At 37.3% G+C, this 25594-nt stretch overlaps 3 protein-coding genes across 8 annotated transcripts in view; 2 read left to right on the forward strand and 1 right to left on the reverse strand.

Moving 5' to 3' along the window:
• Positions 1–12093, forward strand: part of LOC127430472 (protein transport protein Sec16A-like) — a 32745-nt gene extending 20652 nt beyond the window's left edge. For 3 of the 5 annotated variants that reach the window (XM_051680267.1, XM_051680265.1, XM_051680266.1), the window contains 9 exons: positions 1633–1719; positions 1836–1892; positions 1964–2090; positions 2242–2382; positions 2453–2538; positions 3849–3902; positions 4273–4332; positions 5255–5332; positions 11048–12093. In XM_051680267.1, coding sequence (XP_051536227.1) covers positions 1633–1719; positions 1836–1892; positions 1964–2090; positions 2242–2382; positions 2453–2538; positions 3849–3902; positions 4273–4332; positions 5255–5332; positions 11048–11113 — 756 coding nt within the window. In that variant the 3' untranslated portion in view covers positions 11114–12093. The remainder of the gene's footprint in view (positions 1–1632; positions 1720–1835; positions 1893–1963; positions 2091–2241; positions 2383–2452; positions 2539–3848; positions 3903–4272; positions 4333–5254; positions 5333–11047) is intronic. The other 2 variants (XM_051680268.1, XM_051680269.1) reach the window with 2 other exon arrangements.
• Positions 12094–12566: 473 nt separating this feature from the next.
• On the reverse strand, positions 12567–16566 carry LOC127430476 (uncharacterized). Of its 2 annotated transcripts, XM_051680277.1 has the most exons (7): positions 16251–16566; positions 15948–16059; positions 14683–14795; positions 14477–14576; positions 14162–14289; positions 13967–14061; positions 13500–13673 (listed from the first exon to the last, which is right to left on the reverse strand). In XM_051680277.1, the coding sequence occupies exons 1-7, from the start codon at positions 16342–16344 to the stop codon at positions 13632–13634; spliced, it is 684 nt and encodes a 227-aa protein (XP_051536237.1). In that variant the 5' UTR covers positions 16345–16566; the 3' UTR covers positions 13500–13631. The 2 variants fall into 2 exon arrangements, with proteins under 2 accessions (XP_051536236.1, XP_051536237.1); XM_051680276.1 differs by lacking the exon at positions 13967–14061 and having other exon boundaries at positions 12567–13673.
• LOC127430477 (60S ribosomal protein L28-like) lies at positions 15613–24970 on the forward strand. Its single transcript, XM_051680278.1, has 6 exons — positions 15613–15633; positions 16808–16881; positions 17357–17450; positions 24054–24177; positions 24470–24588; positions 24826–24970. Exons 1-6 carry the CDS (start codon positions 15628–15630, stop codon positions 24913–24915), a joined length of 507 nt encoding a protein of 168 aa, XP_051536238.1. The 5' UTR covers positions 15613–15627; the 3' UTR covers positions 24916–24970.
• The last annotated feature ends 624 nt before the right edge of the window (positions 24971–25594 follow it).

Consider the following 25594-nt stretch of genomic DNA (forward strand, 5'->3'; position numbering starts at 1 on the left):
TAGAATGGGGAATAAATGTGATCTCAGTGATTTGGACCATGGCATGATTGTGCATACAGTATTTAACAATATATAACATACATAACAATATTTAATAACTGTATCTAAAATGAATAAGGGGCAATACATAAGTACTAATACAACAGGCTGGAAAAATAGACATTTATTCATTTTAATATCTATTTCGTATGTTGAAACTTGACACTTGAGTACATAGGAAAGTGCACCGTTAGATCGGTTTCATGCTGAAGCAGTAGGTTTTTTTACATAATGTTAATTGTAAATGAGTGTCATTGCCAACACCATCATATATGTCGAAAGGACTGAAGTCTGTCAACTAAAACATGAGCTCATTGATGTCATTAAATGAATCTGCTTTTTTTATTCCATCTGTTACTCTTGGTTGGAGGCTTCTGTAAATATTTAGTTTAAACGTAGGGTTACATTCTACCTAAGATTAATGGTGCAACGCTCAAATATTTAGTAGAGCGCAAACTGTGACTTAGTGCCCATTTACGCCACAACTAGGCTAAGTTGTAACGTATGTATAGCTGGTGTAACCGGCCCCAGCTGTATGTGCAACGCACAGCTGTACAGACAAAAAATTGACAGCACATGATGAGAACGTGTTCTTGCATTCAAACACAGCTGGACGGAGTGCAATTCCAAATGCAGGGATCTCAAGATGTGTTTTAATAAGTTATAAACTATGTTTAACTGGAAATGCTGCGTTTCTGACGCTACACAGTCAAAGTGAGACAATCCAAAAGCATCTGTCTGATGCATGTGTTCATTGACAGGTCCTTAGAAAAGCCCTAATAATAAATCTGTCTCAAATTCAGTTGCAAAATTGATTGCTGTGGACTGTGGGCCAATGATAAGCTTATGTTCAATAATATGGAAATAAATAATATATTGCCTACTACAGCCACTTTTTGTATTATCTAATCAATGCTTTACTCATCTGCCACAATAATGTAATTCATTTTAATTATCTGAATTTTTATCATCATTATATTGTATTTATAATTATTTAAATATAATTATTTATTTATGATATATTGAATTATTGTTATTTTGGGGGCCTTTCTCAGCAAATATTGATACATGTGATTAATTGCAATTCATTAAATTAAGTGGCATAGCATGTAATTAATTTGATTAAAAAATGTAGTTGATTGTCAGCCCTAATATATAAATAAGTATGAGAATATCAAGTGCATTTTTTAGTTATGTCACACATTTTAATAATCACATTTTACAGTGCACACATTTCAAAATGTAAATCCAAATGTAATTTATAACTTGAGAATTATAAACGTCAACTGACGTTTCAAATCTTTTTTTAAATCCTTCTATAGCTGGATCGCTTTTAATGGATTGGTGATTCTTCTTGTCAAAGTTTTGGTTAAAGGTTTTGTTAAAGTAACCGTTTTCAGTCTATTTTTACATGCAGCCAAAAACGAAAATGGCATTTTCAGTTAAAAATTGTTAGTGGCTGAAATTTTGGTGCATCCTTACAATCAAACAAACTAAGAAAAATATAGACCCACTGGACGAGTACACAATTGTAATGAAGATGATTGCAGTAAACATGATATATGTCTCACAACTCTCTCTGTGCATCTTCAGCAGGGTGGTGGTGGCGGCAGTTGGCTGACCTGGTTGTATCCAAAGCGAAAGAATGAAGCACATCTACCAGATGACAAGAACAAATCTGTACGAACCTTTCTGCTTTCTCTTTCCAACTACTTGCTTTTCCCTCACACTCTAGTGTCTTGTCTCAAATCTTTCATGGGCATTTTAACATTTATTTATTTTCATTTATGTTTCAGATTGTTTGGGATGAAAAGAAGCAGAGATGGGTCAATCTAGAAGAGCCAGAGGAAGAGGTACAGCACAACAATTAGTGTGTTATGCATTAAAAGGCTGTCTGATAATAATTCATTTGTGTGTGTTTCAGAGTAAGCCTCCTCCCCCTCCACCTACCAGCTTTCCCAAAGCTCCAATGGGCGGTCCAGGGGTGGGTCCTCCTGCAATGGGCGGTCCAGGGACGGGGCCACCTGTGAATATGTTCTCTAGAAGAGCAGGTTTGTCTACAGTAGTCACTCAGTCACAAATCTTTCTCTTCCAGACCCTTTCTTGTTGAAAGATCTGTCCAGTCAGTCATCTGTTTACATACATTGTATCCAAAGTGATGCTCATAACTGCTCAGTAAGTGTGTCTGTTTGTCTGTGTCAGGCACTAAGGGTCGCTATGTGGACGTGTTGAATCCTGGGCGTGGAGGCTCTAAACCTGCCGCTGCAGTACCGCCCCCTGCTGACCTGTTTGCTCCTCTCGCACCCATGGCAATGCCAGCCAACCTCTTTACACCTGCCGCAGGTGTGTGTACATCAGTATGTTTGTGCATATCAGTGTGTTTTTGTGTGGAGTGTAACACTGCTCTTTTCAGCACCAGATGAGCAGCAGCCAATGGAAGGAAGTGTTCCAGATGCCAGTGGGGAAAATACAGAGCAGACTGGTGCCACTGTACCACAGGTACACACATTACACACTTTGTCCTGCACCATAATTTCGCACATACACACACACAGACCGGGTCCAAAATGTATTGTCTTGCCTGTCAATGGCATATTAATTGAGAGTATTTCTTCATCATAAAGAGTTTATACCAGTAATGAAGCTGTATTTTACATGTCATAAAGTATATATTTTTGTCCTTATGATAAATGTGTTGTTTAACAAAATTTTCCTTGATGAAACACCACAAAATAGTAAAATTTGTATTTTTTTTTCCTTACATTATTTGTTTTGGAGGCTTAGTAGCATATGTTGTCACAGAGTTCTGGAGTTATTAGGAAAAGAAAAGAAGACATGTTTCTCTTCAGTTGACCATTTGAACCACAATCATTTCATTTGCTCATGTTGCGTATGCCATAAAAGGTCATTCTTATAATGCTATTTACTATTATTTTAGTTAAATATCTACCAGCCTTGTTTCATGCAAATTTAATGATTTATTTTATTAATTACATTTTAACGTGTATATTGTACATTTTTATTCTCTTATTTTCTGTACTATAAGCCGAATTTACTTGCATTTTGCATTTTCTAAGCGTTAAAGGAATATTTCACCCAAAAATGAAAATTCTCTCATCATTTATTCGCCCTTATGCCATCCCAGATGTGTATGAATTTCTTTCTTCTGCTGAACACAAACGAAGATTTTTAAAAGAATAGTCCAGCTCTGTTGGCGTCACAATGCAAGTGAATGGTGACTAGAAATTTGAAGGTCCAAAAAGGACATATAAAAGTAATCCATATAACTCCAGTGGTTTAATCCATGTCTTCTGAAGCGATATGATATGCGTGGGTGAGAAACAGATCAATATTAAGCCCTTTTTTTTTAAACTGAAAATCTGCACTTTCACTTTCACATTCAGCCACCTACTAGTTGGGGCTGGTCAAAGGTGGAGATTTATAGTAAAAAAAGGACATAAATATTGATCTGTTTCTCACCCAGACCTATCATATCATTTCTGAAGACATGGATTAAACCACAGGAGTCATATGGAGTACTTTTATGCTGCCTTTATGTGCTTTTTTGGAGCTTCAAAGTTCTGATCACCATTCATGCATTGTATGGGCCTTCAGAGCTGATATATTTTTCTAAAAATCTTCGTTTGTGTTCTGCAGAAGAAAGAAAGTCACATACCTGGGATGGCGTGAGGGTGAGTAAATGGGTGAACTATTTCTTTAAATTTGGACCCACGCTCAACCATCAAACTAACAAAAAAAAACATAATTTTATACATATGGATTATAATAGAGATGTTTTTTCTATTTAGATGTTTAATCCGAATGCTTTGCCTCCCGGTCCAGAGGGAACCCAATCAGGAGAGGTCAGATCATCCTCTAACACTCCACTCTCAAAGCCACTTCATCCTGTCATGCCTAGCTCTTTCACCCATGAATTAACAATTATTATGGCACACACACTTGATCTGGTGTCTGTATTTAATGATTACGGGCTCTGATTATAACCTCAAATGCTGTAACACATGCTACAAAGCGCATGAATGTGTGCAAGTGGGAATGCCTGTTAAAGACCTACACATGCTCTGATTGGCTACTAAGGTGTGTCATCGCTATGGAGAACGTTGATTGAGATGTACTTTAATGATTGACAAATTGTGATTTAAAATGGCACTGCATGAGATTAATTTAGGATTGTGGTTTGTTTGTTTGTTTGGTTTATTCCTACTGTTCTAGCTGTCTCGTTCTAGCTCAATGAGTTCTCTGTCTCGAGAAGTGAGTCAGCACTTAAATCAGGTACTTTTAGATGGCTTTTATCTGAAACAAACATGCATATCACAAAAACTGTCTGGGTCATATTTCACCCCCAAATCCAAATAAAAAAAATAAACAAACAATGTTTTGCTTAAAGAAAACAAAGCTTATTTTTAAGACCATTAAGATATTTTGCATCGTGACATGATTTTATTTTAATAATGTAATGCAACAAAAAACAAAAGATCAATTATTATATTGTAAATAATGTATACATCATGGTAGTATTTGTTTTACTGCATTTAGGTAACTTGCACTAATTTTTATTTAAAACAAAATCTGTGTAACTACTTTTTTACAGTAAAAATGAATGAGAATCGCCATTGAGAATATTAGAAATTACACACCAAAAATAGAGTAAATGTCCAGAATGCATTATGATCCTGAGAACTTAGAGGAAATGTGCTAAATTGTCTTAAAAGTAATATGAATTGGTAATTAATCATTTTACACATGATTGTGGGGTGAATTATGACACCACATACACACCCAACAATTCACACCCTTTTCCAGACACTGTAATGAAATAAGAGCACTATGCAGTGCTTGCAAATGCTACAGAGTAAAGCAAGTTAGTGTACACACACACACACACACACACACACACACACCTGCACGCTTCTAACGTCACACACCTGTAGCCACACCTCCAGCACGACACCTTTTGTGTTTGCAGCAGGCCTGATATCACTGACGGGCCAATACAAAGGGCTCTTGGATTTGAGGGAGGCGTGCTGATGACGGAGGCTCCGCCCCCTTCTTGGTGCATGCTTGCACATATTAACCAATCAAGTGCCGCATGCTAATCATGACTTTCAGTGCGCATGGTAGTATGTGTATCCATGGAGATGGGTGATGATGCTGCTCTCCTGTTCCTTTGCTAACCACAGCTGTATTCTCATAGGTTCCCAGTCAGCCGCCAGCGCAAGGAGCTCCGCCCACAGGGGGCGTGACATTTTATAACCCCTCTCAGTTTGCACAGGTAGGTATGCCTAATTTCTTGTCTTTTACATAAAAAAAATGTACATACCACGGCCCTAAAGAGATAGTCCACCCAAAAATAAAAATTCTGTCATTTTTTACTCACTCCCATGATGCTTGAAACACAATGGGAGTTATCAAGTAAAATGTCAGGCTGCTATATTCTATAGAATGTAGTCCATACTAGAGGTCAACCAATATGGATTTTGCCAACACCGGTAACTAAAGTGGACAGATATCCAGACTGCAAAATGAGTAAAATCCCAGATGTATTTTTGGTGCGCAACCAAAATCCCAATAATAACCAGAAAAAAACTAAGATTTGGTGCATAATGTGGGACTTTAAATTATAAACCAGCCCAAAATACATCAGGGACTGAGGGAATTTCGAAATTTCTGTGCTTCCAGCTCACACAAACACACAAGGGTAACAAAATAATCCTACGTGATTTATTTCAATAGAACTACTATAAAGTAAACATTGTCATGTGGGCTAATAAATACTGCATGAGCATTAATTAATCAATAGTAAATCATTCATCAGTTGTAGATCATCAGCGATCACATGTCAGTTGTAATTGCGTCTTTTTTACAACATTTCGCATCAATAATTGCGAATTAGTCCATAAACAGTGATGGTGACAAGAGTCTTTGCTCAGTTACAATGCTCTATGACACCGTTTCCACCTGGTATTAAGTTGCATTAAGTTAAGAAAACTGAGCTGGTTGTGACATCATCACAACAGCATTACATAGTCAATATGGCCAATTTATAATAAAAAAATAAATAAATAATGTATATAGCCAATTTATAACAGACCAGCTTCCAACATTGTCAAATCACGGTGACTGACTAGTTATTTATCAACAAACACAGTTCGTATGCTGACATAATCTAACTAAGAGATTCAAATATGTTTCCGCGCCACCCGGCACAGAGAGAGACTGGCTGTACACTTGTCATTGCACAGTTCACTCGTATCTTTAATGTGGCAGCTTTCTTCAGTTTCGGATACTTCTGGAACACTGTATTGGTTCAACTGCGTGTTCTTGTGTATGGTTCCCTCTTTTTTATGTCTTAAATTGTTTGACAGTTGTTTTATTGTTTGTGTCTGCATTCAACAACGTTACACAAGCAAAAAAATGCCCTGTGTTTTATACCGTTTTTAAAACGGCTTGAAGAGTTAGTTATTATCTCATCCCCAATAACAGGATACAAAGCAATATTTGTGCATTATCCTACTTTGTCTAATTCTGCTGACTATAAGACTGATCTTCGATATCAGTCTTGTCTTACTGTGAATTAAGTCAAATTTCCCTCTTGATAAATGAATAACACGAAACCCACAGGTTTTAAAACAGTTATTTTACTTGATAAGCTTGATAACATTGTGCAAAGAGTATATGGCCATTCTACGACTATCATATAAGTCATATAATGCAAGTTATAACTACTTACATAAACATCTGGACTTGTGTATAACGGAACATCTCCTTATGGTTCTACACGCGTCTACAAACAACATAGAATGGCAGTGACAACTAGCCAGTGCGCCCTCATCCACTTTCATTCATTTCTGGCTTTTTTATTCAGGTTCCGGGGCTTTTGTAGATCAGTGGTTGGATGGATCGATCAGATGTCTGAATTGTTTCGCTTTTCTTGGTGCAAAGGGCCAATTGGCACATTTAACTATTTAAATGAATATCAGATGCTAAAACTACATCGAATTATAGCCCTTACCCGGAATGTATTTTAACATCTGTTGTTGTTAATGCTTTAGGACTTGCTATTGGCTGTCATTGCATAATTAATGAGATACATCTGTGCAGGTTATGGGGACTGTTTGGGAGTGTTATTGACATTTAAAATGTATTGGGGGTTATAGTTATGTTTTAAGTTCTGTTTAATGTTATTACATGGGTTTATTTTGTAGTTGCCCTGGGTGAGATTAGTGTTCCTTGAAGTTAGGTGTGATACTGTTTGAAGAAATGACGGTAATCTTAAAGCATTTCGGAGCTTTGAGTAAAATGAATCAATTGTTTCGGTAAATGAATCGGCTTGTTGAAGCGCTCACACACTGGTGACACCTGCTGGTGAATTTACTTTCTTTTTTTTTTGTGTGTGATACATGCACAGAAGCATTGATTCAAAACAAATGGTTCATTAGAATTTCGAAGCTTTATGAAACGAGGTTCTTAGGCGCCTGTCACTTGTTTAAATTTGCTGAAGCCTGACCTATAGATTGCTTGAGATATCAGTTTGATCATTATTATCTATCAAGAACAGGAAATCGGGGCCTGGGTAGCTCAGCGAGTATTGACGCTGACTACCACCCCTGGAGTCATGAGTTTGAATCCAGGGTGTGCTGAGTGACTCCAGCCAGGTTTCCTAAGCAACCAAATTGGCCCGGTTGCTAGGGAGGTTTAGAGTCACATTGCGTAACCTCCTCGTGGTCGCAATTAGTGGTTCTCGCTCTGTGTGGCGTGTGGTAAGTTGTGTGTGGATCGCGTAGAGTAGCATGAGCCTCCACATGCTGTGAGTCTCCGTGGTGACATGCACAATGAGTCACGTGATAAGATGCACTGATTGACTGTCTCAGAAGCGGAGGCAACTGAGACTTGTCCTCCGCCACCTGGATTGAGGTGAGTAACCGCGCCACCACAAGGACCTACTAAGTAGTGGGAATTGGGCATTCCAAATTGGGGAGAAAAGGGGATTTAAAAATAATAATAATAACAGGAAATCAATGATTCAAAGCGGCTATTAGTCACTTCTTTTCAGTCAATTCCCATGCTATACTAATATAAATGTGTGTGCCGGAAGTGCGCATATTTTAATGTCAGCCGAAATTCAGTTGAGGTGTAGGCTAAAAGTGACGGGGCCGTGCCTCATCAGCACATTCAGTACTGTATATCGCATCTCTAACATCTGGTGAATATAAATAAAAACATCAACTGGTGAATATATAGGCTAAAAATACACGAAGAATCTCCTGGTGAATGCTTACATTTAGGGCACGGTAACGGAGCTAAGTCTCCTCAGCATTTAGGGACCAATGCATGATTATTATGTAAAAAAAAAAAAAAAAAACAAAAAAAACATGAAGCATTATTGTGCATTATTATTAAACTTTATTTAACGTTTATTTAAATAACCTTTATTGATTGTTCTGTTCATGTTCATTTTGACTGAGGTGTCTCAAGACAAAAGGAAAAAAGTATGTTTAATAATACAGAATTACAGTACATTTATGACAAGTGATTACTGCTCATATTTGCTATATACCAATGTTTAGCCTACTTTATAGTGTTTATATTCTAAAACGTTGTAAATGATTGTAAGAGTACGTATTTTATTTCCTTCATCAGTTTCTGTTAGCAGCTGAGAGCAGAAACACTTCAAAATAAGAGTCCCTGGTGTACTTTGGCCTTGTTTATAGTTAAAAGTCCAGCGTAATGCCCTATTTTTTTAATTTTTTGTGGTTTTTATTGGGCTTTTGGTTGCACGATAAACTGCATCTGTTTTTTCATTCATTTTGGACTCATGTACAGTGCATCCGTAAAGTATTCACAGCGCTTCACTTTTTCCACATTTTGTTATGTTACAGCCTTATTCCAAAATGGATTAAATTCATTATTTTCCTCGAAATTCTACAAACAATACCCCATAATGACAACGTGAAAGAAGTTTGTTTGAAATCTTTGCAAATTTATTACAAATAAAAAAACAAAAAAAAAATCTTCACAGCCTTTGCTCAATACTTTGTTGAAGCACCTTTGGCACCAATTACAGCCTCAAGTCTTTTTGAACGTGATGCTACAAGCTTGGTACACCTATTTTTGGGCAGTTTCTCCCATTCTTCTTTGCAGGACCTCTCAAGCTCCATCAGGTTGGATGGGGAGCGTCGGTGCACAGCCATTTTTTAGATCTCTCCAGAGATGTTCAATCGGGTTCAAGTCTGGGCTCTGGCCGGGCCACTCAAGGACATTCACAGAGTTGTCCCATAGCCACTCCTTAGTTATCTTGGCTGTGTGCTTATGGTCGTTGTCCTGTTGGAAGATGAACCTTCACCCCAGTCTGAGGTCCAGAGCGCTCTGGAGCAGGTTTTCATCAAGGATGTCTCTGTACATTGCTGCATTCATCTTTCACTTGATCCTGACTAGTCTCCCAGTTCCTGCCACTGAAAAACATCCCCACAGCATGATGCTGCCACCACCATGCTTCACTGTAGGGATGGTATTGGCCAGGTGATGAGCGGTGCCTGGTTTCCTCCAGACATAACGCTTGCCATTCAGGCCAAAGAGTTCAATCTTTGTTTCTCATGGTCTGAGAGTCCTTCAGGTGCCTTTTGGCAAACTCCAGGCGGGCTGTCATGCGCCTTTTACTGAGGAGTGGCTTCCGTCTGGCCACTCTACCATACAGGCCTGATTTATTGGAGTGCTGCAGAGATGGTTGTTCTTCTGGAAGGTTCTCCTCTCTCCACAGAGAAACGCTAGAGCTCTGTCAGAGTGACCATCGGGTTCTTGGTCACCTCCCTGACTAAGACCCTTCTCCCCCGATCACTCAGTTTTGCCGGGCGGCCAGCTCTAGGAAGAGTCCTGGTGGTTCCAAACTTCTTCCATTTACGGATGATGGAGGCCACTGTGCTCATTGGGACCTTCAATGCTGCAGAAATTTTTCTGTACCCTTCCCCAGATCTGTGCCTCGATACAATCCTGTCTCGGAGGTCTACAGACAATTCCTTGGACTTCATGGCTTGGTTTGTGCTCTGACATGCACTGTTAACTGTGGGAACTTATATAGACAGGTGTGTGCCTTTCCAAATCATGTCGAATCAACTGAATTTATCACAGGTGGACTCCAGTCAAGTTGTAGAAACATCTCAAGGATGATCAGTGGAAACAGGATGCACCTGAGCTAAATTTTGAGTGTCATGGCAAAGGCTGTGAATACTTATGTACATGTGATTTTTTATTTTTTTTTAAATTTTATAAATTTGCAAAGATTTCAAACAAACTTCTTTCACGTTGTCATTATGGGGTATTGTTTGTAGAATTTTGAGGAAAATAATGAATTTAATCCATTTTGGATAAGGCTGTAACATAAAATGTGGAAAAAGTGAAGCGCTGTGAATACTTTCCGGATGCACTGTAGACTTTATTTTTGGGCCGTAGGTCACAGTAAAGACTAAGAACATTTTACACATTCATTATATTGATTTTAATAAGTATCGGCTGATTAATCAGTTATCGGCTTGTTTCCACCACCTCAGTTATCGGTACTGGTAAAATCCAATATCGGTCGACCTCTGTCTGGTCCATACGACTCATCTACTATATTCTAAGTCTTCTAAAGCCAGACAAGATTCCAAAATGTAACTAGATAGGTAGTTTGTCAAGATAAACTTTGATATTGGCTTGACAAAGCATTGTCTGAGCATTTAAACTAATTAACTAAATAAACTAAAACTAATAAACTAAAACACGCATTCCGTCAATGTAAGTCTATGGGATTTTTTTCCCGATATTTTTTTTTTTTTTTTTTTTCTTTTTTTATTGTCTGCTGTGCGTAAACCGTAAGTCTGATCAGTTAGAAAAGACATAACACACTTTTCCTAAACAGCCTGAATGTCTGTGCTGAGTTTGATGGAAGTTTTTTAGTTCTTTATACAATATGTGATCTCATCAATATGTCTGTTTTCTCTCTCTGTTTCAGTCTGTTCCTCCAAGTCGTGCTCGACAAGGTCGGTTGGGACAGAGAGGGTACCCAACACTGAAGTAACATCATTGCTGTATTTCTAGATAATTAATCAAATTCTAGACCAGATCAGACTGAAGTTTGGTTTCTGCCTGGACTCCTAGTTGAACTGCCATCTGGCCCTCAGCCTTCCAAATAACATTGTCATAGCCGTCGCTGACATAATCATCATTTACCCATCTGGGCAGACATTCAAGTGGATGGATCTGGTCCGAACAGACCCTCTAGACTTATTGTACCCATTGCGATCTACCCATTGTGATGTTTACATGGACCAGGCGACGCTTCCTCCACATATGAGCAGTGTGAACACAAGTGCAATATTGCGAATTAGCCCTGCGTAGTTTTTCTTAGTATAGTCTACTCATTTCAGCAGGGTGTATGTGCGTGAGTGTGTATGAACGCGTGTATGGGGAGGAAATGTGGGCGTGTCTTGTTGATGGAAGGCAGCCAGTGCATGTTATTGAGGGCGGTCTGGCCTGTTGTCATGGGAACAGCGCAACGTACCAGAATGTTTTAGATATTTATTAAACTTCCTGTCAAGAAGAAATGGTCGAAAGGGACTCGCCATCAACGGACAGGATCTGTATCACAATGATTTTGTGCGAGCATAGTCATTATGTGCGAAGCAAACCGATCTCTTCTAATGTCTACTTTCTGATAGAGTCCCTAATTATGCCAGTTGCGAATAATCATATATTTATATGATTTACCAAATCTTGTGATCATTTGCGTGTTGGCAGTTTTTGCTCATAAAATATCATTTATTATTTTCCTGGCTTCATCTCACTCTCTGATTGTTTATTTTCATGTTTCGTTAAACACACAATTATTCCTCGCTCGTTCTGGGGTCCTATTTCCATGGCAACAGCGGGGTTTTGTAATTCCATTGGACGGCTCTGTTTGAAGGAAGCTTGGACTTTTCCAGTGTGTTTAGAAATTGACTGTACAATTCTTGATAAAGTGATAATAAAGATATTTTTGAGCTCTTTAACACTTCAGAATGTGTTTTACATGTGTGTATTTGCATATTATGTTTGTTTCCAAATGAGTGATCAAAAGTGGTATAATTTATATTAGAACATCATAATTGGAGTTTTTTTTAGCTTTTACTTTTTCATGTAGCTTTTAGTATAAGTGAAGAGAGAGATCTTGCACTTTGATATTTTATGCTTTGACGCAACATCTGTTGAAGAAATATTGGATGTGCATGGATTTTCTCTCCTCTTTTAGCTTTTAGGCCATTTATATGCTATTTTACTTAAAGTTGAGAAAATGGATCAAAATACTGATGATGCGTCTTATACACAGGCAAATATATATTTTTTTGTTCCATTAAATGCTTCCGACTTCAAAAGTCAATACGTCAACTGATCAGGGGCGTAGATTCTGGGGGATGTAATCAAAACAAGCAATTACAACCCCCTTCATACAAAACTGAAATGAATTTGAGGGAAATAACACTCAACACTGTATGTTAAAACCTGACACTAAATCCCATTTGCATTCTTTATTTACAGAGATGTATATTGTTTAATGCAAATTACATACGAATGAACGTTACATTTATATCGTGCTGTTCTGACACTACACTCAAAGCGCATTACACAGTGAACAGGGGACTCTCCTCAACCACCACCAGTGTGCAGCATCCACCTGGATGATGCGACAGCAGCCATAGTGCACCAGTATGCTCACCACACACAAGCTATTGGTGGAGAGAAGAGAGTAGAGTGATACAGTTAATTAATGGAGGGGGGTTATTAGGAGGCCATGATTGGTAAGTGCCAATGGGGGGAATTTGGCCAGGACACCGGGGTTACACCCCTACTCTTTTCGAGAATTGTCCTGGGATTTTTAATGACCACAGAGAGTCAGGACATCAGTTTAACATCTCATCCGAAAGACAGTGCCTTTTTACAGTATAGTGTCCCCGTCACTATACTGAGGCGTTAGGACCTACACAGTCCGCAGGGTGAGCCCCCCCCCCCCCACTGGCCTCCCTAATACCTCTTCCAGCAGCAACCTTAGTTTTATGGAAACATTTAATGATCACTGATTATGACACAAATTATCTGAGAATGTAATTAACGTCTTAAGTGTGCTTGTGGAATGCCAAAGCATCTAGACGTGTTGCGCTGTGGTCAGGGCTGTAGATTCCAGGGGGGATGTGGGAAGGTAACCCCTCAATAATAACAAAAGCAAGAACAACCCCACCAATATTTATACCATGATCAATGGAAACATGTAAGTGCTTCACGCTGCAACCACCCTAATGTTCAAGACATTGGCTGTGGTGCTCTTTCAGGTAACATAGGTTTGAATCCGGCCTGCGTCATATCCTGATGCACTTTCTCGTCTCTCTCCACAATAATTTCCTGTGAACTCTCTATCAAAAAGTGGCAAATAGCCCCAAAATGAAATGTAAACATTATCTTAAGTTGTGCAAGTAATACAGCAATATCAAGAGTCCAAAGTACTAAGTTTCTCTGATAATCCTGTTGAGTTTTCCAGATCACATGGTCTGTAGTATCCACAGGCCTCATTTTGGCACTTCTGTGCATGTCTGGCTTCGATCGCCCTCCTGTGGACAAAGACAGAAAAATACCATTTCAGTTTCTGTCGTTTTCAAACCTTCAAAACCCTAAAGGGCTGACCGGCTGACTGTACATTTTCCCGCTGATTACACGACTACTAAATAAATAAATAATTGGATTCGGTTGAAATATTTTATAATGCGAGAAGAAAGAGACCACAGATTGATAGGAGAGACAGGTATGTAGGAAATTGGTTGCATTGCGCATCTCTATGCTTTGCTATAATCATTCTAGATCAAATCGATAAGAAAGCATGTGCATGTATATTTGGTTAAACTACCAGTGCACTTTTTGCCCTTTGAACTGCAACCTCCAACATTGACCGATCTGACAGGATTTGCTGCAGAGTTCCTGAATCCATTTCGAGTAGCATCCCTACACACACACACACAAGTTTTACATAGCCGTAGATATCACAGAGTATATGCAGAGACACTATCAAGTCATGCATCCTGTATGCAAATGAGTAGCTCACCTGTGATGTCAGCACAATGGGCGGGGTCTAAATGCTGTACAAAACTGAAAAGCTTCTCGCCAATGGACTCCACTTCCTCTCGGTCGGAGCCGTCACTCACATCTGTCATTTCGTCACCCTGCCTACATCTGAATAAAGAGAACATAATGACCCAGCAAGTTTGAAAGCTTCAGATCATAGCTCTGTTCCAAAATCTAGTGAGCTGCCTTCCCAGACAGTATTTTAAGGCATCATGGGTGTTCTCCCAACACAAAGGCTGCTCTAAAAGATAGGTAGTAGCGTTACGCTGCAAATACAAAACACAAAGACACTTACTCTTGCAAAGTTTTCAAGGCAGTCTTGACTTGTTCTTTGAGAAGTGTAGGATCTGACAAAAGCTGAAGGACTGCCTCCTTTTTCTGCTCCAATAACATGCCTGCAAAGTTGTCATGGTGACGTTACTATTACAACACACTTTGAATTTCCTGATTAGGCCATTTGCACAGTGATGGACTAATTGAACACAGGATGGACTGATTTACCTGTTATTTTCTGTGTGTGTCCAGTGTTGTATAGGTCAATAAGGTCATACAGCTGTTCACCCAAAGAGTCGGAGGACACGGATGCTGCATCTTCAGTCTGAGACAGAGGTTCACTAGAAAGATAAATATAAAACAGGTCTAGAATAGGTTATGTACTTGCATACTGCATAGTATAAAAACAAATAGTATAAAACTGTAAGCAATATGCAATGAATTGACATTTCAAATACTAGTATGCCTCATTGTTGTCTTATGTTGTGTTTAATTCTGAGAGTGGTGTCCAGTTATCTTAAAAACAGTTGGGTCAATGGTGTGACGCTAATTTTTTTGTCAAGATCTATTAAATTGTTCAAAAATACTGAGTTGCATACACTCTAAGGTATTCAAAGTGCAAGGAAAGTATTTTAATATCTTGATGGTTGCGCCACATTACATGATTAAAAAAATATATATGTGTGTGTTAACTAGATTTTTTTTTAAAGATTTATTACGTTTATCACCACGGACAATCTAATTTGTCAATGACCCAGTGACTTCAAAAGTGACAGATCAATATTTAAGTCCTTTTTTACTATAAATTCTCCTCCATGCCCAGTAGGTGGCGATATGCACAAAGAATGTGAATCGCCAAAAACAAAATAAGAAAAACTCTTAGGAAAGAAGAGTACTAAGGAGGGCCATTTAAAAGTGGAGATTTATAGTAAAAAGGACTTAAATATGAATCTGTTTCTCACCCACACCTATCATATCGCTTCTAAAGACATGAATTTAACCACTGGAGTCTTATACTGTAGATTACTTTTATGCTATATTTATGTGTTTTTTAGAGCTTCAAAGTTTTGGTCACCATTCACATGCATTGTATGGACCAACAGAGCAGAGATTCTTCTAAAATCTTTGTTTGTGTTCTGCAGAAGAAAGAAAGTCATACACATTGGGAATGGCATGAGGGTGAGAGAATTTTAATTTTTGGGTGAACTATTCCTTTTAGATTTTAATCCAATTCTGTGTCATTTTGATAGTCTGATCAAATAACGAGTCAAGGAAGAGATGTTAAAAAGTGCATTTTAGGTTATTTTCACAGTTGCAGTAGCTCTTTCAGGTTTTTTTATTCATACAGAAACTTTGCATAAGGTGCACCGCATTCACACTGAAAAAATTAAACAAGTAGTATGCTATTCCAGACATACTCATGGTGTGTGTTTGTGTATCTACAGATTTGCTGCCATGTTTTTATTTTCATGGCTTGTGTGAGTGTGTATTACCTATTGTCAGATGATGTGAGGGCTGTCAGTGCTCTCTCTAGTGCTTTATTCAACAGAGGTTCATCCTGCAGCATCTGAGCTACAACACTAGTCGGCAACTCCAGTAACATACCTGCAGACAGACAGATAAAACTGTAGTATTGTATATTGCATAGTACTGTACATTTATGCAATAGTGAACATTACCACATTCACACAGTCTCTTGTATGTTGCATAGCTGTACCTACAATAATTTTCATTAGGCCAGCCAAATAGCTTTCTATTCTACTCTATTCTGATAGATAGACAGACAGACATATCACCTGTAAGTTTAGGTGTCATCTCTTTGTATTTGGGATAAATCACGTCATACAGTTTCTCTCCCAGAGTCTCTAGAACGTCATCATTCTCCATCATTGCAGCATTAAGTTATGAAGACTATCTATTAAATAATTTAATCATCGTAAACAGAGCAAAAGAACAGTTTCATCTATTTACATTTGTTACATATAAAACACTGCTGCTATTTACATCTCTTGACTGTCCTTAATGTTCTTATCTTATGAATCGTAACAATGTATTTACAGCAGTCATCTTCAGAGCTGTTGTTGTTGTGATAGTGGTGGTCAGAGAACGCATGAAAATGACGTAGAACACACGCAGTGAGTGACGTGTACATACCTCATCACATGCGGTTGCGCGCGTAATATTCATCCGCACTCGCCATGAAAAATAACATATAGTCCTTTTATAAAAACACATTTTAAAACCTATTCTTGCCTAAATAGTGATTCAAATCAATAAATTAATTCTAAACTGATTTCAAATATATTTCTATATTTTTTTACACCCTGAAATTAAATGTTACTAATCCATTCAGTGGCGGAAGAATCTACGTAAGCTCCACCGGAACCGGAACTCATTCCTTTCCGTCTCTCTTCCTCTGCCGAAAAGGTAGCGTGGTCGTCTTGTGTGATATTTTCAACCCTTGATTAAAGACTTTAAAACTCACGTTTCTGCATTAAATGTGCATTGAAGTGCATCGAATGTGTTATAAGTCGCATAGGAACTGAAAAAGCCGATGTTGTGTTCATAAACTGTTAGATATTTACATAACAGTGGCTGATATCTGTAAGCGAGGCCTTTACTAAGTGAGACCAACATTAACCACTGTTAAAAACACACAGCTTAGACGGGAAATAAAGCCTGTTTTTATCCCCGCATCTGATGTAGAAGAAAACTGAACATTGCTGTTATTGGGAAGCTTTTTGTTAGTGAGTTTGATTTGGTGATGGACACTAATTAGAAACTAGTATATACTGTATCATTGGATACAGACTTGAAAGAGGCATGGTGTGACTTAAGTGAAAGTAAATTGTGATGGAATTGTGTTTTGGATATAACGTGATCTGTCTTGTTTTTAATTTAGGACAGTCAATATGGCATCGTCTCATTTGCAGTGGATGGTTGTGAGGAACACCTCCAGTTTCCTTATCAAGAGGAACAAACAGACCTACAGCACTGTAAGTTACTGCATTTGCACTACACACTGGTGTTGTGAAATGACTAGGTTTACACTACAGTAAATTAGGCATGTTTATCTCTCAGAGAATAAAGCATTGACACTGATGTTGTATTTTGGAAGTGTATTTTGCTGGAGTGGATTGTGTGACTTTAGCCGGCTGTGACATTCACAGTGTTAGCAGTTTGTTTGACAAAAATGTTCTTTAAAATTAGGAAATATTTTGTCATGTAATTTTATGGCTAAGAATTTAAATCAACGTAACATTTGTTAATGTGCAAAATGACAGAAATGTGGTTCAAACTGAAACCGACCGAAATGTAATCAAATATTCAAACATTTAGCAAAATTAGAAGCATTTTCTTAATTTAAACATGCATCAAACAAATAGACTGTACAATATACTGTAAAACTGTTCCTGATATAATAGCATAGTTCTATAATGAATATACTGAAGGTTTAGCTGCTCTTTAGAAGTTTGTCTGCTGTATTCTGGATTCTTCATGCTTTAGAGATGTAACAGATAAAGGACGGGCAAGGAGGCGGCAGGAACCGGCTGAACAGCAAACATAAAATTTAATGGTAAAACTCAACTTGAAACAACATAAAACAAACATGAACACAGACACACACAACGCGGCTGCTTGCGTCTCTTTCTCTCGAACTGGTGCCTCCGGCTCGTCTTTATCCCCCTCCCGGCTGATTAGCCCGATTCAGGGTTAATGAATGGTCCTCATCACAAGAGACTTATAATACATTGCATGTTCCGCTGGGCCATTTCTAGCTATAAGCGGGCACTTTGGGCCCAGCAAAGCAAGATTATTTTTTTTTTTCCTTTCTTAAATATACTAAAAGCTACAAGACTCAGGCTGCATTTCCACTGGCATGTAAGAAATCTGCTCAAAGCCGCTTACAACAATAGGAAACAGCTTGCTCCACGCTACTGTCAATCCCACAATCCATCTGGCAAGCGTGGCGCTCAGCTTCCATAGGAATTATTTGAAATCACTCGCTTACCTTCGCCCACAACGTGCCAGTGGAAAGTGGGGTCAGGCGTCTATTATGGCCCAATTAGACAGGTATAGGGGGCCCCCTTGTGGCCCAAGAGGGAAGGGAGAATGAAGTGATTCGGTGGGGGTTGACTGCGGAGGCCTCCAAGTAGGATTTCGCTTTGGGTCCCCATATGCTCAGAAACGGCCCTACTGTAGCGTGTTTTTATGGAAACACAACGCAAGTTACACATAACACGTCTACTGCATAATTTAGTTCAAATTCAGCTGTTCATTCGCTTCACTGTCTGTGTAGATTTAAGTTGTAATATTACGTATATATTGTAATCAGGATTCGCACAAGGTCCTTGAAGTGCTTGAATTTAGCTTTTAGAAGTTTAAGTACTGGAATACCTGGAAAATCGGCATGTTTTGTTAAAAAGTGCTTGAAATTAACATGAAAAATTCATAAATATTAAGCACGCCTGAGGAACACATTACTTTTCCACACATCTTTTATATTCGCAATATCTCCCGCTCACAGCGTACATATTTGAACCGCCCAAGATTGAAAGGGTCCATCGGACCGACATGGAAAAACAACCAACCACAGTTTGTTTTGGAGTTTTTTATGTGACGTTTGAGGCGGGCAGAAAACAAAGGTGTGTGCTTTGTGTTGTCAGGTGCTAGGTGACAAATATCTGTCATTAGCCACTGGCCAGTGATTGAGTTGTGTAGTGGCGAGAAACTTTCATTACTTGTTATCGCATGAACGCACTCTCTGAAGGAAACTGACCTCATGGATTGGCTGCATGGATGTCACCAACGCTTTAGTTAAGCCGTGATATGCCAAAGTTACATTTACACTGCATTCAATGGGGTCAGCTGTGACTTTGGTTAAACTTTACCACAGACTGCTTTCACAAGATTCTCCCTTTTAGTGCATTTGTCTATACATACAAGTGTAACGTGACAGGGCCCGATTTACCGTGTGTCCTTCAAAGACGGGATCCAAGCAATCAAATTTAATCGAATAATGTATCTTAATATCCTTACTGTTCTTAACAGTCAGTTGTTCATTAAAAAGTTGAAACATTTGTTCTAGTCAGACATAGTGCTGATATGATAAAGAAACCGTGCTCATTATAGTCTCATTAATGTGCAATAAAAACATGTCTGTGAGACACTCACTCTGAAGTGCAGTTGTTTTAAAGAGACAGTACCATTTTAGCGCTTGTCAAACAAATGAATATAATCTCAAAGCAAAATATTTGCAAAGATAAAAAATTATTTTAATTATATCATCATTAATTATATCTGCAATTTCATGACACTAACCTAGTTTCCATCCACTTTTCATGCTGTTTTGTTATCGACAGTGAAAATGCATAAGATTTTTTGTGGAATTTGCCGTCTTCTGCCTGTTTCCATTCAAATGGCTTTTATCGATAAAAATGGTGTGCATTTCATGCTTAAAACACTTTGTTGCATAAGTTTTGGTTTATCGCAAGAGAAATCTGCCCTTAAGCCGTTTCCACACAGAAATGTGTTTATCGCTAATTCGCCTCCCAGATGTCCCTAATTTCCCCCCCACAAAGTCTTTGTAAAATGTGGAGTGTATTGAGTCAATTAATTGAAATTAGACAGCTTACTGTCATTTTAATTTCTCAAATAAATGCAGTCAGAAGAGGAGGAATTGCAATCAAAAGGGAGCAGTTGCCCTTCTGATAGGACTGTAATATTGGTCCTGATGTTGTGCCTAACGCAGGTTCCGACCCGAAAGTGAATCGTCATGGCCCTGTTCAAGCTGGCAACCTGCACCAAGTAGTGGAGGAAACTTTCAGTCTTAGTATAAGGATCATCAATCCATGTGTATATGCTGTGTGCACAGCTTATAAAGAAAAACTGATGCAGTGTAATATCAGGGTTTACATATGATACATTCCTGATATTCAATCGGCTATTTTGAACAATCATCTAAAGCATTGCAATCACAACTGCATTATGTCCCGTATATTTGTCCAGCAACTTTTAATGATCAACTGAACTTGATTGTCATCTCAAATTAATTTTAGTGTCATAATGCAATTTACATTTTCTGAAGAAGCTCAGCAAATGTGATCCGAGGTAAAGAGGGTTAGAATTAAAATATTTAAATGTTTTAAAACGTTCAAAAGCTCCTTTTCTGAAAGTAAACTCAGCATTGGACAAATAGTTCTGAAAAAAGTGAAGAACATTCTGATAATGTCATTCAGCCGATTTTTTTCATCTACAGAACAGGGTAAGGCTAATTGAAGTTTGTGTAAAGAAAAAGCAAGTATATAGGCCTAACAATAGAATTTTTTCGTTTGGTTATTTAAAAAAAAAAAAAAATATTTTTTAATGCTTTTTTCGTTTGGTAATTAATTTAATACAGGGAATTTTGTCAGCATTTTTTCAAAAGTAAGCTAAACAATCATTTAATAGAATTGGGCTGTTAATGTTTCAGAAAAGCACACTGAAGCTTTTCTTCTAGTATTTTGTAATTATTTTTCATTTAAAACTTTCTTGTGCACAGAAATATGTTTTTTGTATTGGATGGTGTGGAAAAGCAACTTAAACGGATGTCTACCATGATTAAATTAATTGCAAAGAGTGGCCATTCATTTGTTCTCCGTGCACTTGTCGATGAAAGGTGCATGATACAAGATATTTGTGTTGGCACTCCTGGAAGTGTCATGACGCAGATGTGTTTGCAGCATCGGATCTGTGCAAGTATGCCGTTAAGATCAATCCATAATCACGTACATTAAATTGGCTTCCAAGGATGTATACTGTCGTCATGATTAACACAGGCTAACGATTGGGGTAAATTCTGTCATGTGACACTGTATTTTTGCGTTAATGGCAATTTTCTCGACAAAGTGTTTCCAAACCAGTTTTTCGCAACATTTGATGTATCGACATTAACATTTTTTACATTTTAGCGATAATTTGCGTTTCCATCAGCTATATCTGTAAGCTTTTTGATGCGCTACACCTTTTGTCACAAAAAAAAACAAAAAACAAAACTTGGATGGAAACATAGTTACTATTAATTGATAAAATGTAGAATTTATAACTTTTAAAATCTAAAATATATTTATAATGCTGATGATAAACAAATTCCATCATTACTTTTCCTGGTCTATTACCTGCTATACTGATGGTCCAAACATGCCATGTTGGAATCACTTTAATTGCAGTCACGTTACTCGTAGAACAATTTGGGAATTATAAGAGGGGTCCCAGTTCATACTTTTGTGAAGTCCATGAAAATGATTTTTTTTTTTTCTCTCTCTCGTAAATGTAAATGAGTGTAAATGCAAACACCATCATATATGTCAAAAGGACTGATGCCTGTCAACCAAAACATGAGTTCATTGATGTCATTGAGTCTGCTTTTTTTATTCCATCAGTTGCTCCTGGTCGGGAGGCTTCCTTAAATATTTAGTTTATACGTAGGGTTACATTCTACCTACACTACCGTTCAAAAGTTTAGGGTCACTTACTCATTCTTTATTATAATGTTTGTTTTTTTCCACATTTTAGAATAAAAACTATGGAATAACATAAATGGAACTATGGGAATTATGTTGTGACTAAACAAGATCCAAAATAAATCAAAACTGTGTTATATTTGAGCATCTTCAAAGTAGTCACCCTTTGCCTAGAATTTGACATGTACTCTTGACATTTTCTCAACCAACTTCTTGAGGTCCCAGGTATACCTGGGATGCTTTTAAACAGTACTGAAGGAGTTCCCATCTATGTTGGGCACTTATTGGCTGCTTTTCTTTATTATTTGGTCCAAGTCATCCATTTCAAAAACTTTTCTTTTTGAATGAAATTTTAGTTTTATAATGAAATAAATTAATATGGTGGCACAATTATATTTTTGTCTACAAAACTAATTTCAAACATTTAAGCATACGCCTTCAGATCAAAAGATTTTTAAGATCATGAGAAACATTTCAGGCAAGTGACCCCAAACTTTTGATGGTGCAATGGTCAAATATTTAGTAGAGCGCAAATTGTGACTTAGTGCCCATTAACGCCACAACTAGGCTAAGTTTTAACGTACAGATAGCTGGTGTAACCGGCCCCTGATGTTTATTTAGCTATTTATTTTATTTTTATTTATTCTTTATTTTGTGTTCATTTCTAGAATTTGTTGACAATGTATAACAATAATGTCAAATATTCCTTGATAAAATATTTAAGAAATCAGCCTTCTGAGTACCTTTGCGTAGTCATATCCGTGCAAAATCGGTGAAAAATCCACATAGTCTGTTTTCATTCCAGCTCAAAAATTTAATATATCAGTCACCATATCGGTAATCTGTGAATTTTCCCTCTCTAAAACGGTATCGGTCTCAAAAATCCCATATCGGTCGGGCTCTAGTAAACAGATGTTTCTCTAGAACGATGTTTCTTCTGTTTATATCTTGCAGTATTATTTTTACTAGGAATATGGTTGACAAAAATATGCCATCATAAAATCCTTTAAATATCGTCACGATGTGTCTCTTTCATCTTGTCTTTTTTATAGAAATTTTGTTGATGTGATTAACACTGAACATTCAGTGGGCACTTTCCACCCTCTAAAAAGGTTTTGATACAATTCAGAGTGTCAGCTACTATGTATAGTTTTATTTTTATTTTTATTATTATTAATTTTTTATACAGTTTTCAAAAAAATAAAAATAGGCTTTGTATTGTTTTAAACAAATGTTGCAGTTGTGATGCACTGGGCCTCTGATGGTTAATTCACATGTGAAGTGAACTTCCATTAAGGGGCCATTTTTGCCACCTGGAATGAATTTTTAGGGTAATTTTATACCTTTTTATTGGGCTTCTTTTTACTCAATGAAAATATAAGTTGTCATCCTAATATGTCAAATATGGAGTTTAATGAAAAGATTGGAAAATTCCTATTATGAATAACTAGATTGGGAGTGTATTACCTCCTTTGCATTAACTTAGTTAACTCGCACTTTATACAAAAATATGAATAATTAGGCCTAAATAGAGGCATTCATTATTGGGGCATTTGTTGCTGCTATATTTTAAATTTCAGTGGCGTTTGTCATTTTCAGTGGCATTTCTGCCTTGAGTCCTCTTAATTTCTGACACTGATCACGACTTTAGGTTACAATATTTGTGTATATGAGAAAGTTTAGTTATGGTTACCATTTCTCTTAGGTAAAGAGTTTCACTGTTTTAAATTTTCTGCATTTTTGCAGTTCAGTTAAATAGTCCTGCAGTGTGTCAGATTTTTATAAGTACAAATATTTCATTTAGTGTCAATATGAGGTCATAAAAATGTATTGCATTTGAATTATACAGTAATATAAGACAGTTGCTGTTTTAAATGGTTTTAGATGAATCAAACGATCCTGGTAATGTTGCCTTTTCATGTCATATTTCAACAAATTATAAAGTTTAATTTAAATTTATAAGTACAGGTGTATGTACAGAATAGTAAGTGATAAATTAATGGTAAATCTAGGCTGAACTTTTGCATCATTGTTTTGGGACAGTATGTTGTTTGAGTCATTCTGGATTCCTGATGTTGAATATTCTTATTTTTCCAGGAGCCAAATAACCTGAAGGCCAGGAATGCTTTCCGTTTCAATGGTCTCATTCACCAGAAGACTGTTGGCATCGAGCCAGCCGCTGATGGCAAAGGTGTGGTCGTTGTCCTAAAGAAACGTGCTGGTGAGTGACGAGTACATCAAATATATGTATATACATGGTCATGGATACCCTAGAAATATCAGGGAATTTTACAATTGTGATTTCCAAGCTTGAAAAAGTCATGGACATTTCTGTGTATGTGAATGTACATTTTCTCTTACTGTATGCTGTGCTATTAAATATTTTGTCAGCTATAAATTGATTGCTAATTACAAATAATAGTAAAATTCATAAATTTCAAGTTAGCTTTTGTCTGAGAAGTGTGATGCGTTCTCTTCAGTTAAAAGGTGATGTGTGTGTTTGTGTGTTTCAGGTCAGCGTAAACCTGCCACCTCATACGAGAAGATCACCATCAACAAGAACTCTCGCGCCACCCTCGCCAGCGTCAGGAACATCATCCGCAAGAATAAATACAGGAGGGACCTGCGCATGGTGAGTTAACCTCACCTGCTCACTTAAGTGCTGACAGTTAACATTAACGTGATTATGGAAAGTATTTTACATTTTATTGGTTTACAGTATGTTATGCACTAGATCCATTAGTTAAGAAGCTTCACAACACTAAATTTAAAGCTGTTTGTTTTAAATCATTTTGGGCTCTTAACTCATTTCAGAATAAAACTACAGAGCTTTTGATGTTTAGTAGATTATTATATCTCTGTCTTCCAGGCTGCTCTGAGACGCACTAGCGCCATCTTGAGGAGTCAGAAGCCAGTGTTGGTCCGCAAGAAGCGTTCCAAGGCCACCAAAAGTTCATAAATTCACACAGTTCATGTACAGCTTTTGACTTAATAAAAGCTCTTTTGGTCAAATATTCTGTAGCCTCTGGTCTCATTTTTAAACGCATTACATCTACCTAAAAGTGAAACTGGAGTTGTAGAGCATTGTATTGTTCTTTACTATAGGTCACTTGTGGTGTAACGAGGCATAATATTTCTATAAAACATGAACAAATGGAAGGATATTCTAAACATTTCATTGAACGAATCAGTTTCTTGAGCTTGATTGAATTTTAGCAAATACTGTATGAAGTTATAACTTTATAACAAGTAAATTTGGATGTTTTAAATTATTATATTCTAAACATGAAGAGTTTACTTGGTTTCTGGTTTGTGTGGTTTATATAAAGTTATTTGAAATTAAGGTCCTTAACAGGGCAGGATCAAAAGCAGATTAACGTTTGTTGGATTAACAAGGCTTTCAATTAGATTAATTTTAACAAAGGGCTTAAAATGATTTCAGGCTAATGAAACATGATGCAACTGTTTAAAAAGATGTACTGTGAACACGAAGGGAAACATTTAAACTTTGAATGGGTTATCCCACTTATTTTCTTTGTGATCTGATATCAAGTACTGTCAAGGCTGATATTGATACATCTATTAAACTGATATTTTTTTATTTCTGAGGATAAAATGGGTAATTTTGCCATTTCACA

Source organism: Myxocyprinus asiaticus, chromosome 40 (assembly GCF_019703515.2).
Source record: "Myxocyprinus asiaticus isolate MX2 ecotype Aquarium Trade chromosome 40, UBuf_Myxa_2, whole genome shotgun sequence".
Classification (NCBI taxonomy): Eukaryota; Metazoa; Chordata; class Actinopteri; order Cypriniformes; family Catostomidae; genus Myxocyprinus; species Myxocyprinus asiaticus.

What these genes read in the sequence shown, in the direction of transcription:
- LOC127430477 (XM_051680278.1), top strand. An exon ending in ACAAACAGACCTACAGCACT is followed by an intron (nt 17,451 to 24,053) that starts GTAAGTTACTGC and finishes TTATTTTTCCAG; the next exon opens with GAGCCAAATAACCTGAAGGC. An exon ending in TGTCCTAAAGAAACGTGCTG is followed by an intron (nt 24,178 to 24,469) that starts GTGAGTGACGAG and finishes TGTGTGTTTCAG; the next exon opens with GTCAGCGTAAACCTGCCACC.
- LOC127430476 (XM_051680276.1), bottom strand. Translation starts at nt 16,344, where the DNA reads ATGATGGAGAATGATGACGTTCTAGAGACTCTGGGAGAGAAACTGTAT. An exon ending in GATGACACCTAAACTTACAG is followed by an intron (nt 16,060 to 16,250) that starts GTGATATGTCTG and finishes GTCTGTCTGCAG; the next exon opens with GTATGTTACTGGAGTTGCCG. An exon ending in ACACACACAGAAAATAACAG is followed by an intron (nt 14,577 to 14,682) that starts GTAAATCAGTCC and finishes ACAACTTTGCAG; the next exon opens with GCATGTTATTGGAGCAGAAA.